The sequence below is a fragment of the Eschrichtius robustus genome, chromosome 3 (assembly GCF_028021215.1).
Source record: "Eschrichtius robustus isolate mEscRob2 chromosome 3, mEscRob2.pri, whole genome shotgun sequence".
Taxonomy (NCBI): domain Eukaryota; kingdom Metazoa; phylum Chordata; class Mammalia; order Artiodactyla; family Eschrichtiidae; genus Eschrichtius; species Eschrichtius robustus.
In genome coordinates, this window is record NC_090826.1 from 154,405,543 (window position 1) to 154,418,923 (window position 13,381).

The 13,381-nt window shown below is 49.6% G+C and overlaps 1 protein-coding gene across 1 annotated transcript; it reads right to left on the bottom strand.

The window, feature by feature from the left end:
• Window positions 1–337: 337 nt before the first annotated feature.
• Window positions 338–11,951, bottom strand: CHIT1 (chitinase 1). The gene is given in 14 exon segments (XM_068538461.1): window positions 338–582; window positions 1,107–1,233; window positions 2,519–2,632; window positions 2,943–3,094; window positions 3,097–3,127; window positions 5,100–5,146; window positions 5,149–5,222; window positions 5,894–6,018; window positions 6,225–6,390; window positions 7,762–7,818; window positions 8,403–8,546; window positions 8,548–8,602; window positions 10,834–10,863; window positions 11,927–11,951. Coding segments are annotated over 14 exon segments (1,392 nt in total).
• Between the last annotated feature and the right edge of the window lie 1,430 nt (window positions 11,952–13,381).

Here is a 13,381-nt window from a genome sequence, read left to right on the forward strand (position 1 = left end):
TTCTCACCTGGCTCTGACCTAGTCATGCCTTATGTCACCCTCCCCTCTTGGCTCCCTACCTTCCTCAGGGTAGTTGTTGAACTAACAGAGTGCTTAGAGAGCCTCTGTAAGCCACCACATCTGGGGGCAGTGGGGTGCAAACCAAAGATTTATTTTTCAAGTAAAATAGGCAGCCCGGGAAGAGCAGAACAAGAGGAAACCAAGGCTGAGAACAGAAAGCTTGGATATGGAAAGACACAAGAAGCCAGATTGCAGCTGCCAGGGAGAGCTGGGGAGGCAGGCTATGGAGTGGTCTGGGCCCTTGCCCAGGTGCTGGGGTCAAAGGGGCCTTTGAGACTCAACTCCAGGTGCAGCATTTGCAAGAGGAGCTGAACACCAGGCTCCTCAGGCAGCTTTGCTGGAACAACCACCCCCCTGTACAACTGTAGTAGCTGGACCAGTCCAGAGGGTTGGGGTAGAGCCCGTCAGCTTTGCCCTGGCAGAATGTGTCTTGTCTGAGGCTGGAGCCATGCTCAAGTTAAGAGGGCTGGCCTGGTGCAGGAGCTTCAGGCTCTGGGGGGCCTGAAGACATATATGGAAGACCTGGGAAAACAGTGATGATTCAACCAAGGCTCCTCCAAAAGATCCCAAACCCATAGGCCAAGCACACAGGCAGCAACCATAGGCAGCAGCAGCTCAACACCCCATACCTTACAGGCAGGGCATAGTCAGACACCCAAGGCAGAGGACAGCCAGACAACAGCCACACCTACAGCTGGAGCACAGCTCAAGAGAAAACACCGGGGCTACAAGTGTCATAGGCAGTGAATGGCTATCTACCATCTGCAAAGGCCAACCAAGTAATGGTGAGGGCCAGCGGGGTCTCACAATGAAGGCTGAGTGCAGGCCTTGAGAAGAGAGGCTGTGGGCCCTCTGGAGGGAAGCCCTGGTTACCAACACCTGGGCAGGCATTGGTACAATCAGAAAGAGGAAGAAGAGTGTGAAAAGAGAATCGTTTCTACAGCTTCCTCAGCTCCTGGGGGTGAAATTTGGGAAATCACAGTACTGGGGCAAAATCATTTCCTCAGAAGAAGCCAGTACCTGAGGTGCCCTGGCCCCATACTCACTCAGCTCCAGCCGCAGCGTCTTGATGAGGGGGTATCGGCCCTGGTTGCAGAAGAAACCAGCAAAGTTGTCCATGTCCAGTGTCCAAACCATGACCCCACCCAGTCCCGTCTGCTTCAGATAGCTGACCTGTTTGAGGAGCGAGATGGGGGTGGAGGAGCCCAGGGAAGCCCGGCCAGCAGCCCCAGAGCCGGTTTCCTCATCCAGGCAGGGACCTCTTTTCTCCAGCACCCACGAGTTCTGATCCTTGCTGGGCATGATTCATTCTGGAATCTCCCTGCCCTGACATAAACATGGCCAGGGGTGGGCATGAGGGTGGAGGTGTGAGGAGTACATGGATGTGTGACCTTCCTTAGGTTGGAAGCCTTAACTTCCCAGCATTTTCTGGGCTGAGCTATTGTGTTTGGGGTACTGTCTGCTGATTGTAATGAGTTCAGTTACCATAGGGAACGACTAACTTCCCCAGAGATCTGAATCAATTCCCTGTCTTCATGTCTTTGTTCACCCTGAGGGCCTTCTCACCTCCACCAGTTCCCTGAGGCTTCTTTAAGGTATGGCTGTGTGTCCCCTCCGAGTGGGCTTCCCTGGCCCTAGCCCTGCCGGGCGCCATGGCTCACCTCTGGCATGAGGTGGTCGGAACCCTTGATGGCCCCAATCTCCCTCCCAGCTACCTCCCTTTCTACACCAGTCCCCACTCAGGGTTCCAGCTACGGTACAACTTGCTCTCAGAGGCTAGCTTCCCCTTTTCTCTCCATCAAGTCTTTCTCCTGTGCTTTCCTCCCCAGAAGGCCCATCTTCTCTGCTTTAAGACTTTCTCAAAATCCCTTCCACCATGATGCCTTCTCTCATCTCCCCCAGCCAGGATCATGCTGCCTCCTCAATTCTCCAGAGCACTTTGTCTACACCTCCAGAAGAACCTGCCACTGTCTGCCCTGCATAACTGACAAGAGATAAGCAGATGAGCAAATACAGGTCCCTCTGCAGGTGCCAATGACTTCACTGGGGAGAGAGACATGGAAACAGGTAAACACACTCAAGTTTTGAGGCAGGAATTGAGGGGGTGTCATATAAGTAAATCAAAGGATCTATAATTTGAACATGCACCAAATATTGTCAACGGACTGAATAAAATAATATGCCTTACTGTATGTATTTCTCCTCTTATATGTCTGTAGAATTTGTGTTTAATAAAATACAAATACTTTCAAGAGAGATACTCAATGTAGAGCAATTTTTTTGCCATTGTGTCTTTTCTTAACCAGTAGGTGATAATGGTACAAAATGCTATCACATGGAGATCTGTGAAATGCTGGGCTATTTCTCCTTGAAGAGGTTCTGAATGCTGTCATTGAATGTTATTGACAGGCCTTGGGCCCACACAGGGCCACACCTTCCCAGCAGGGCTGAACCTCACCTTGATTTTGCAGCTCTCCACATCATCAAAACCCACCCACTGGTTGCTCTGAAAGGCATAGGGCACCTTCTGGTCCTTGATTCTGTGCTCAGCAGCCCCCTTCCAAGAGCAGACCTGGAGGAGCAGAGGGCAGAGCTGGGAAGGAGGTGGGAGGCACTGCAGGCATCTTCTCCCTGTCATGAGGAGACTAGAGACTGAAAAATTCCCATCTGAGAAGCTTGGAGATTCTAGGAAGTTCTAGACTGAGTGACCTAGAACTGTTGATTCAATGAGGCACCTGGGCTTAAGGATAAATCCAAGATGACAGGCATGGGATGGAATTTACCCGACCAGAATTCACTGTGCCTAGCATCCTCATTCAGAAATTATGGGAGAAGAAGCCCCTGCTCTGCACAATACTCGGGGTGGCTGTGGGTTTTCCTACTTCATAGTAAGCCAGGAGTCCTCCCTCTTTGGTGAAGGGGCCAGGAATTCCAGGCCCCGTGGCTTGGGCCCCCACTCCAGTGTCCAACAAAGAGGCCAGGGTAAAGGATCATCCATAGGTGGGCATGCCAAAGATCAGTTTGCTGGCAGGGTCCCTTTCTGCAGCCACCGTTGCATGGCAGAGTCCTGGTGGTGAAGGAGGAATGTCAGGGCTAATTTTCTTTGCCTTTAGACTGGTTCAGATCATCCAAGCCTGGGGGGTCCAGAGGAGTTTCATGAGCCTTTACTAGTGTTCCAACCGTGCCCCATCTTCTTTAGATCCTCTCTTAGACCCTGAACCACAGTGATTGAAGCTGCATGGCCCTATAGCCAAGAGCATGGGCTCTGGAGTCAAACAGTCATTGACTCAGTAAATATTTACTGAAGGCCAGCTGTGTGCCAGGCACTGTCCTAGACGCTTGGGATACCTCAGTAAACAAAGATCTCTGCCTTACTCAGCAACTTATTTGATCTTGCTGAGCCTCAAGCTTCCTGTCCATAAAATGGAAATGATAAAAATATTTGTCACTAAAGGCATTGTGAGAATTAAAAGATATAATGCATGTATAAGTCTAATATAGTGCAATAAAGGGGAGCTATGATCGTGATCATTACCATCACTGTTGTTTCACCCTCAGTACAAGAGCAGGGAATTTTATTTATCTCTGTAACCCCAGTGCCTAGAACAATGCTTGACACTAAGATGTGCAAATAGAAAGAACAAATGAGCACAGGGCTTCTTCACCGCCTCTGCACAAGACCTTCCCCCATCATGTATTACTTGACATGACACCCCCAGGCCTGTGACATGAGGAGGTACCCAATACAACTCTGTGGAATAAACAAGTAATGAAGACTCTTCCCTCAAACCAGGATGGTAGGCTCACTTTCCCCAAGAATCCACCCTGTTTGAGTCCAGGTTTTCTAGTTACCCTGCAACCTCTTAGCACTTAGGTATTTTCACTGTATTGATTTACGTGTATTTCTTTTTGCTGGTCCATATGATTTATCTTTGATCAGACTGGAGCTTTCTGAGGGCAGAGGTCAGAGCACCCTGCTAAGTTCTGTGGCATTTTTGTGCAAATTTGGAAAAGTCACCCCTCTGGCCAGAAGCAACATGCAGGGCACATAGTATAGAGAGTAGAAGGCCTCTTTGTAGGAGGATAAAGGCCTCCCTTCCCCCACATGGATCCAGGGCACACAGCTTGGAGACCACTGTGCCAGTGGGAGTTCAACCCCCTCACCTCTCAGCTGAATGTCTTTGTATGTCTCCCCACTTGACTTGGCTGGCTTCCCCTGGGACCCACACAGTTTCCCAGATGAGGGTGGAGGAACCAGGTGCAATGTGAGGTTTAGACGCTCGGCTCAAGTGCCTGAAGAAGTGCACTTTTTTTGTGAAAGAGCCACGGAAGTCCTAGATGTTCCACCCAGCTGAAACACAAAGATGTGGACTCCCCAAAATTAACAAACATTTTAATTTAGGGCTTTTTGTTATTGTTGTTTGTTAAGAAGGAGAAATGATATGGTCAATCTTGACTTTTAAAATATAGAATGGGCTTATAAAAAAATGTCTAGCCTACTCAATGAGGAAGAGCTGGGCAGGAAACCTCCACCCACCCCAGTCTACAACCAAGCCTGCCCTTTCCAGGGACTGGGGTGGCGTAGGGGGGGGTCTGCCCTGAGTGACATCCCCTGAGATGTTATCAACTTGGGAAAGCTCTCACCTCTTTCCAGAAGGACATTCAGTGCCAAGGAGCAAAAGTTACCCATTATCTTGAAGGAAATGGGGCTGAGGGTGTATGAAGGGAGCAGGAGCCATTTTGGCTGGAAACTTGAGCTCAAAGACAGCCTCCCAATTAGTCACTTGTTTGTTTGATGTTGCTAGATTGGTTGGCTGTGTCTAATATCAGCCGAGATGCTACACAGAAGTGAGGTTTCTCCTCAGCAGTGACATGGAATAGGAAAATAAAACAAACAAACAAACAAACACGAAAGAAACAAAAAAATCCTGGCTTCTCCATGCCCTGCTTGGTATCCTGCTTTTCCCTTCCATTAGGTTCTTCGAGGCTCAAAAAGGGCCACTGGCAAGGGCCTGTGCCAGGGGCGTCCTGCCCCTTACCACATTGAATTCGGCCATGGCCCCAGTCTCTCCCTGTCTCTCATGGGGGGGCTGTTATGCCCTGTGTTCTTTTCCCAAGAGCCATGGATGTCATAGGCCATGAAGCTGAGGAACTCCAGTTTCCTGCATGAGGCATGGGAAGAGAGAGTGAGGGGCTAGTGAGCAGGGTGGAGCCCTCCCCTTTCCTTGCTCCTCTGTCCCCTCACACGCAGTGTGTGGCCTGGGGAGAGACCTGCATGGTGGGGGCGGGCTCCCTTCTTGCCCTGGGAGACGCAGCAGCATAGGCAACACCTCCGGTGGCCCCCGTCATCCTGGCCATTCTCATTCTTGGCAGCTCACGTCTTCAGCGTCCTCCTCCCAGCTGTCCCCTTAGCACCCTCAGGACAGAGTCCACTCAAGGACACCTCTTGCTATTTTGCTATTTTGAAGGGAAATCTAGCTTAGCATTTCTCAAACTTTAGTTGTGCACATATATCACTTGGGAATCTCATTCAGGTACAGGCTCTTATTCAGTAGGCTTGGGGTGGGAACTCATTCTCTCAGAGATGCTAAGTGCTTCCCTCTTTCCTCCTCCAGGGGTATTTCACTTTAAGACTGAATTCTTAAGGAAAAGGGCAAGGCTCCAAAGAGAGGGACTCTGGAGTGATGGAGTAGCAGATGTGCTAAGGAAACCCTCCTTAGGTCTGCTGGTGGTGCAGGTGAGCCCCTGCTCCATTCTGGGGGAAGCTCAGCCTGCCCTTGGTCTCTTTCCCCTGCAGAGAACACAGGGTCCATGCCATCTGCCTGAGACTCACAGAGCAATTTTGTCCCACTCATATCCAGCTTTTGTGCAGTGTGGCCCTGCTGGGACAGCTGTGCTCGGCAGGAGGTGTGCCTTCCCTGAGGCCTGGGCTTCCTGCTGAAAGGCATTGGCCAGGTCCTGCAGGGGCAGCTCAGAGTGAACACACAGGCGGGGAACAGGCAGCCCTGTGAGCTCCAAGCAGATGTTCCCACACAGGAGCCTGAAAACTGACTACAGGGCTGGTCTGTGCTATGCAGACACATGAAGCAGCTGAGCCTGGGGGCAGAGCAGCACCTATGCGGCCCCCTGGCCAACTAGGTCTTCCCTATCTCACCCAGCTGTACCTGCACCAGGGCTATGAAGCACTGCTTATCTGATGGAGGGCTTCCCCGGCTTCCTGCGTACTCCCAGTCAAGGTCGAGACCATCAACGCCATATTTGCACAGAAACCTGATGGCTGAGTTGACAAAGGTCTGTTGATTATCGGCTATAGCCACCATATCCATGAACCTATGGGTTGATAAAAGGCAGTGTGGGCCTGTCTTACACAGGACAGTGGGTCATGCTCCCTCAGAGGCAAGTGAGAAACTTCTCAGGATATTGGTGCTCGGCTGTCTAGGCTAGAAGGGAACCAGAAGGGCTGCTTCAGAGACTGCTGGGATATTTGCAGGTGGGTTATGGGCCTGGCTAAGGGAAAGGGACAATGTAGAAGTGCCCCCAAACATTGACATCACCAGGGGCACACTGACTCACTAGGAGTTCTGCTTCCCAAAATTCCCTCCAGAAGCTTACTGCCACATCCCTGCCCAGGGATTTGTTCTAACCTGAATCAGAGCTGGCTGTCAACCCAGCAAGGAGATTGAAAAAAGAAGAGGAATCAGTTTCTAAGATGAAGAGGAAGAGAAGCACGGCAGTTTAGTGAGGATCTGGGTAATCTTGGGGGCCTGCTGTTCTACTTCCCTGGCAGGTTAACATGGTTACTATTCTTCTAACTCACATTTGTAGAGTGCTTTGTGTTATTGTTATTACTATTACTAGTCCAGAGTTCTTTACAATTTCTGAGGTGCCCCAAGAACAACCTCCCCACATCTTACTTTCTCAAGAAGTCCCTGGACTTCTTGGGGGTCTTGAGTTTTATAGACTGTTTCTATTTTAATTTATTTTTTAATTTAGCTAATAGCATCAGTTCTTAAGTGGGGTTTGTATGCCTGGGAACCCCAGGCTAATAATCCTGAATTTCAGTGAAAAATCTGTGTATAAGCAGTGTTTTGGGAAGGGGAGTCATAAATTTCATCAGGTTCTCAAAAAGGACCATGATCCAAAAAATTATTAGAAAGACTGGTTTAGAATTTTGGGGACCTTATAGTTAGGACTTTCTAGGAAAAGTATGGTTCCAAATATACCATTCCATTATCTCCATAAATCATCAAAAATGTCCTGGAAATGTCAATATTCTGGCATCCAAGCTCAATCTCGCAGACTGCCTTTGACACCCAGAAGGGGAACAAAAATTCTCAGACATACTGTTCCAGAGCTCAGAAAATATAGACATTATATGTTGTCTGGGATTAGTTGAGACCCTCCCTTTACACATTTCAGGGAGGAAGAGACTGAGGCCTGGAAAGAGGTCAGACTCTCTGTGCTGCATTTAAAGCAAGACTGGATGTATAACGGCCTGGAGCTAAGCCCACTCCACTGCCTCCTGATGAGGTACCAAGAAGTCAGAAGGAAGGTCAGCCCCCAGAGTCCACTCTTCTCTCCCACTCCCCCTCACCCTGGCTACACCTCTGCCTGGCTGATTCCCTGACTGGGGGTCTCTCTGGCCAGTGAGCCAGTTCCCCACTAGGGGCCCTGCCACATTGGTGCCCACAGACAGCTCACTTCTGAGTGCCGAAGCTCCAGCCCCCAGTGGCCTGCAACGTCTTCAGCTTGGGATTCCTGGGAAAGAAAAGAGAAATGCCAGAATTTATCCAGCCAGGTCCTGGGGGGGCTCACCTCACTAACAAGGAAGCAAGGAGCCTGGCAGGGCTGGTGGGGTGAGGTAGGGGATATATAAATCCCTATGTTCAGATTCTGTACCAGGGAAGCTCTAGATTGGGAAAGAAAAGACACGTTCCTGCCTTTGAGGACTTCTTGTCTGGCTGGGGAGCCGTACACTCAAGGAATTCAGAAAGCAAGAGATCAGAACAGATCTTCAGAGAGGCTGTATTAAGGTAGTGATAACACTTGAGCTGAAGGATAGATAGATTTTAGGAGAAAGAAGGGCACTCATTCCCAGTAGAGGGAAACAGTTTCACAGTCCGGATTCCACTTAGACCTAAACTGGAAGGGCACTTAAGGAGTCACTATCTACCCCCACTTCTTCCACATAAGCACGGGAAAGCCCAGAGAAGTGATGAGACTTGCCCAAAGCCACACAGCGGGTCTGCAGCCAGACTGCAGTAATGGAGAAGGTTTCTGGCTTTGAGAAGAGGCGCCTGTCTTCTCCACCTCCCATCCCCACCTCCTCCACTGCAGCTCACATCTTTTTCAAGATGTTGAATTCCTTGTAGAGTGTCTCATCATTCCACGCTATGGAGCTGAGCTGGTGATTGTTCATGCCAGCAAAGGCACATATGAGGTGGGTGCACAGATTGGGGTCCACATCCTTGGGCAAGAAGCGAACAGCCCCGTCTGTACTGGGCCCAGTTAGTGAAGTAGCAGACCAGTTTTGCCGCAGAGCCTGGCAAGTTGGGGCAAAGAAAAGAAATGGCAATCAGAAGGGCCTGCTGTGGACTGGCCTCCTCTGCCCAGAGGCAGAACTTATGTCATGCCAGAAGACGTTAAACATGGCCCTTCATCTGCTGGAGGCAGGGAGGCAGAACTTTCAAATCACAGCTTGGAATACTTCAGAATGTTAATTAAAATACAAATATATAAAGTGGCAGAGAGGAGGCCCCAGTTACAGCCTGGGTTTATGTTTCTTTAGTCTTGCTTTAAAGAGGTTTGCATTTATATACTATTATCCCTTGTAGAGAATTGGTTTAATATCACTGACAAGGTTCTAACAAGGAGAATATTTTCTCTAGGAAAAGGCAGCTTGTTTCTGTCATCCCCACACCCTGTAGAATGGCTTTGTGTGTAGGGCCTCTCCTCCCAGGTGGGGGCTTGTCTAGCAGTGATCGCTCCCACCGAGGGCAGCACTGTGCAAAGTTGACCAGAACACAAAGGCCTGCAGCTTCATCCCTGCAGCTGCCAGAAGTGTACTTTGGGCTGATCTTCTCTTTAGCCTTGGCTTAGGGGTCCCCATCTGAAAATGACAGTGTGGTCTCTGAGGGCTCTTCCAGCCTTGCAGACTATGATCGTGTGGTTTGCACACACCAGTATTTTATGCCAGGGACTTGGCAGAATGATGAGTTTGGACTGGAGCATGTCTGTGGTCATGGTCTAGACCCTAGGATTTCCTTTTGCACAGACAGGGTCTCTCTGCACCCTCTTCCAGCCCCCATGTGGCCAGTGAGAGGATGAGGAAGGAGAGCAGTGCAAAGTGGCTATAGGAGAGTGTGTAGGAACCCAGAGCATGAAGGGCTGGCTGAGACACCCCTGGGCCCATGGATGGCTCTCAGAAGGAGGAGTCAAAGCTCTTGGGTAGTCACTGGCCCTAACTAGAGGTCACCCGGGAGTGAAGTTTGCCGATGGGACTGGGGTGTTGCCTGAGTGACATAGAAGGAGGATTGGTGAACTCCCTAGAGCAAAAGAAGGAAACAGGGGATTAACCCAGCGAACACATCCCTGGGACCATCTAGAAAGGAGCCAGGAGGCTCTTTTTATTTTGTATCATATCCTGCCATAGCATATTGAATATTGTGCATGAATATTTGTACTATAGAGGCAACAAAGTCTAGTGGTTAACAGCAAGGACTTTGGAATTTCATGCCTGGGTTGAAATCCCAACTCTGCAAATTTTTAGCCAGATAATTCAGCTTTCTCCTTCATAAAATGGGAATGATGATTGTTCCTATCTTAAGGACTATTGTGTGAATGAAGAGTTAATGTATGTGAAACACTCAGAACAGTGCTGGCAGAAAGTAAGCTCTGTTCTAAGTGCTTTGCATACATTAACCCTTAGCCCACAAAAAATTCTATTATTATAAATATATACCATCCCATACCATAGCACACCATATGCCCAGAAGTAGCTTGGATTAAAGCTTTTGAGGAAATCTTCAACTTTTCTCTCTTCCCCATGTTTGCTATTTCTCTGGACCTGGCTGTCCCCTCCTGTGAGATGAAGAGGGGAAATGTGTGTCTAGTGCCACAGCCCAGGCTCAGGATGAGGGTCTGAGTACAGGGAGTGGTGTGGGATAGGAAGGGAACCCAGGAGTCCAAGTTGCTAAACATCACCCAGAGAGTTCTCTCTTGTCTTGCACAAGAAGGATCCCTCCTGGCTCTCCCAAGCTCCACATGCAATCAGTTCAACAGACACGGAAAGAGTGTGTTGTCCTTGCTGAGCCAAGGGGCTAGGACATGGAGCTGGAGAAGACTTAGGTTTCTTACTTCCAGTAGGTCAGAGCGCCCCTACTGGTGGTAGGGGAGACATCTAAGCCAGTAATTAGAAACACTGTGATATATACTGTAAAATGTGTTCCAGTGCTATGAGAGCACAGAGGTTGGAGCAAGTGACCTCAGGAAAGAACAGAGAGAGGTTGACATTTAAGCTGGCCCCACGGACACACAGGAGTTCAGCTAGTGGGTTAGGAGGCTAGACCCTTCCCAGAAGAAGGAATGGCAAGGCCATTATGCGGACAAGGACACTTGCAGGGGCCTGAGCTTTGGAGGCGAGAACCCACTGAAATCTGGCAAGAGCTCTTGAGGTGGGCGTAAATGTTGGGGGAGTGAATGGGAGAGGGTAGCAGAGCCCAGGGAATGGGGCTGAGGGAACCCAGGGCTAGCTTCAAGAAGGGCACCACTTACCCCACTGGATCGTCAGCAGAACCATCAAACCTGAACAGCACAAAAGAGAAGGCAGAGGTTAAGATGTCATTCTTACTTTCCCAGCCCTCTATGGCTATTGAAGCGCAGGAGCGAGAAGTGGTCAGGGATGGGGGTGGGCTCAGGACAGTTTCCTACAAATCCAGCTTCCTCTGCCCACAAGTGACCCAGGAGGGCACTGTGTCCATCCCTTTACCCAGGCCAGACAGCAGGGGCCCCTACCTGGCCTGGGCTAGTCCCAGAGCTGATGGAAATCTCCATGAGCTGAGACTGCTCCCTGTCTAGAACATCAGTAGAGGGCAGTGTGGATTTAGGAAGATTCTAGGAAAACCACTGACTTTTAAGCTTTTTAGAGAGAAAGTTTCTCTTTTGAAATAAGCAGAAAACCTGTCCTCAGGATGAAAAGAGCCAATTTGCAAGGGCTAGGCCAGAGAGTTCATCTCTAGGTGAGGTCTCTGTACCTCTGCTCACAGCCACAATTGACTACTTTTTGCTGCTTTCCTGCCACACCCCACAAGAGGCTGGCTGAGTTACCAATATCCTTGGAGACCTAGGGCTCAGTGGGACTCCTTTAAAAGTATTTATTTCACCTCTCTGGTGACCTTGGATTTTCCCATTAACCTAATAAAACCTGCATGAAAATTTGTAAGGGCACCCAGGGTCATGGCTCCCAGGCTGCACTTTGCAGGGCAACCAGCTTCAGGGTGGGGAAGAATTCCTTGGCAGTGGGCACCCCTGGAAAGTAGGGGGCCTCAGAACATAGGAAAGACAAAACCACCCAATGCCGAGGGGTTCACTGACTCTGGGCTTCCAAAACAGGAAGAAAAGTCATTTTCAGCCTGTTGACAAAAGCTTTTCCTTGCAACACAAAGCCTCTTGGGCTGAAAGACCTCAGGGGGGAACCCACAGGAACTGCAAGCCTGGCAGCAGAAGGAGAAATGGAATGACCGTCCAAAGTTCTCCTGAAAGCTTCTGCTTCCTTACAAACAGCACCAAGGAACCATTTCACATACACATCCCCACTTCCCCACAGCTCCCGGGGCCCAGCCCATACTCCCTGACAGCACCCACTCACCTGCCCAGGCTACAGACCACACCATGGTGCTGGCTCAGTGATAGACTCCAGCCCACGCAACCAGCTATCCAGGTCCTGCCCTCCTTTTATCAGGCCTCCCTGTCCCACCACAGCCAGGGTGTTGAAGTCAGACAGGGGCAGTGGGAGGGCACAGGGGGCAGGGGATGTGGTATGGAGGTCTAGGGTGCCAAGTAGCACGGACTGGGGACACCCGACACAATGCCCTTTAGCAATGCTTGGTTTTCTGGAACAATCACAGGGTGTAACCTGGGCTCTTATCATTGCCAAGCCAGGAGGCAAAGGGAGGGAAGAGGGAAGTGTTTCTAAACCTTCTGCTGGGCAAGCTTGATTCTGATTTTCTCTGTGTGGGCTGGTGAGGACCACGAGCAGCCCCAGGCTTTGGAGGAAGAGAAACACCTCATGAGTCAGGGAAACAGGCTTCCAGACCAGCCTGCCTGCTTGCTTTACCACGGCCCTCTCTGAAATTTAGGTAATCTCTCTGTAAGGTGATAGTGTTGCAAGTATAATCTGTATTTTACAATAGTAATGTTTTTATTACTATCCATGTGATAGTAATATTTTATATCCATTGAGAAAAATACATAATGATAAATAGCAACTATGAGCTTAGTACTATTGTTAAATGCCTGTGTTTCTCATGAAGAATCAGAGGGACCTCTATCAGTGCCCTGTGGCTGCTGTAACAAATAACCTCAAACTAGGCGGCTTAAAGCAGCAGGATTTATTACCTCACAGTTCAGGAGGCCGGAAGTCTGAAATCGAGGTATTGGCAGGGCCATGCTTCCTCCAAAATTTCTAGGGAAGAATGTTTCCTTGTCTCTTCCATCTTCTGATGGCTTCTGGTGTTCCTTGGTCTGTGGCAACATCACTCCGATGTCTGTCTCCATTCTCACAAGGCTTTTTCCTCTGTGTCTTTGCATGTCTTCTTTTCTGCCTCATATAAAGACCCTTGTCATTGGATTTAGGGCCCACCCAGGGTGATCTCATCTTGAGATTCCCACCTTACTTACATCTGCATAGACCCTTATTCAAGTAAGGTCACATTCTGAGGTGCTGGGTGGAGATAATGGGGGAGGGGGCAGCATTCAGCCACTGCAGGACCTACTGGGACATGTTACTTATTCTGTATGCAGACAGTAGCCAGTGCATACATGAACTCCAAGGTCCTGGCAAAACTCTGAGCTTCTAGGGGATCTGCTCTTTGGTCCTAGGCCTTAATATGAGTGGCCTGAATGGCTGAGTGGGAACGTCCAGTGGCAGCAGACTCTGGAGTCAAGTTGCCTGGGTTTGAATCCGAACTCTGTCATTTACTATCTGTGTAACCTCGAGCACGTTCCTCGATTTCTTTGAACTCCAGTTTCTTCATCTGTAAGGAGAAGTCCTCAGAGGATGGTTATGAATGCACTGCCTGCTGGCTGCTCTTATTCCTGGGGC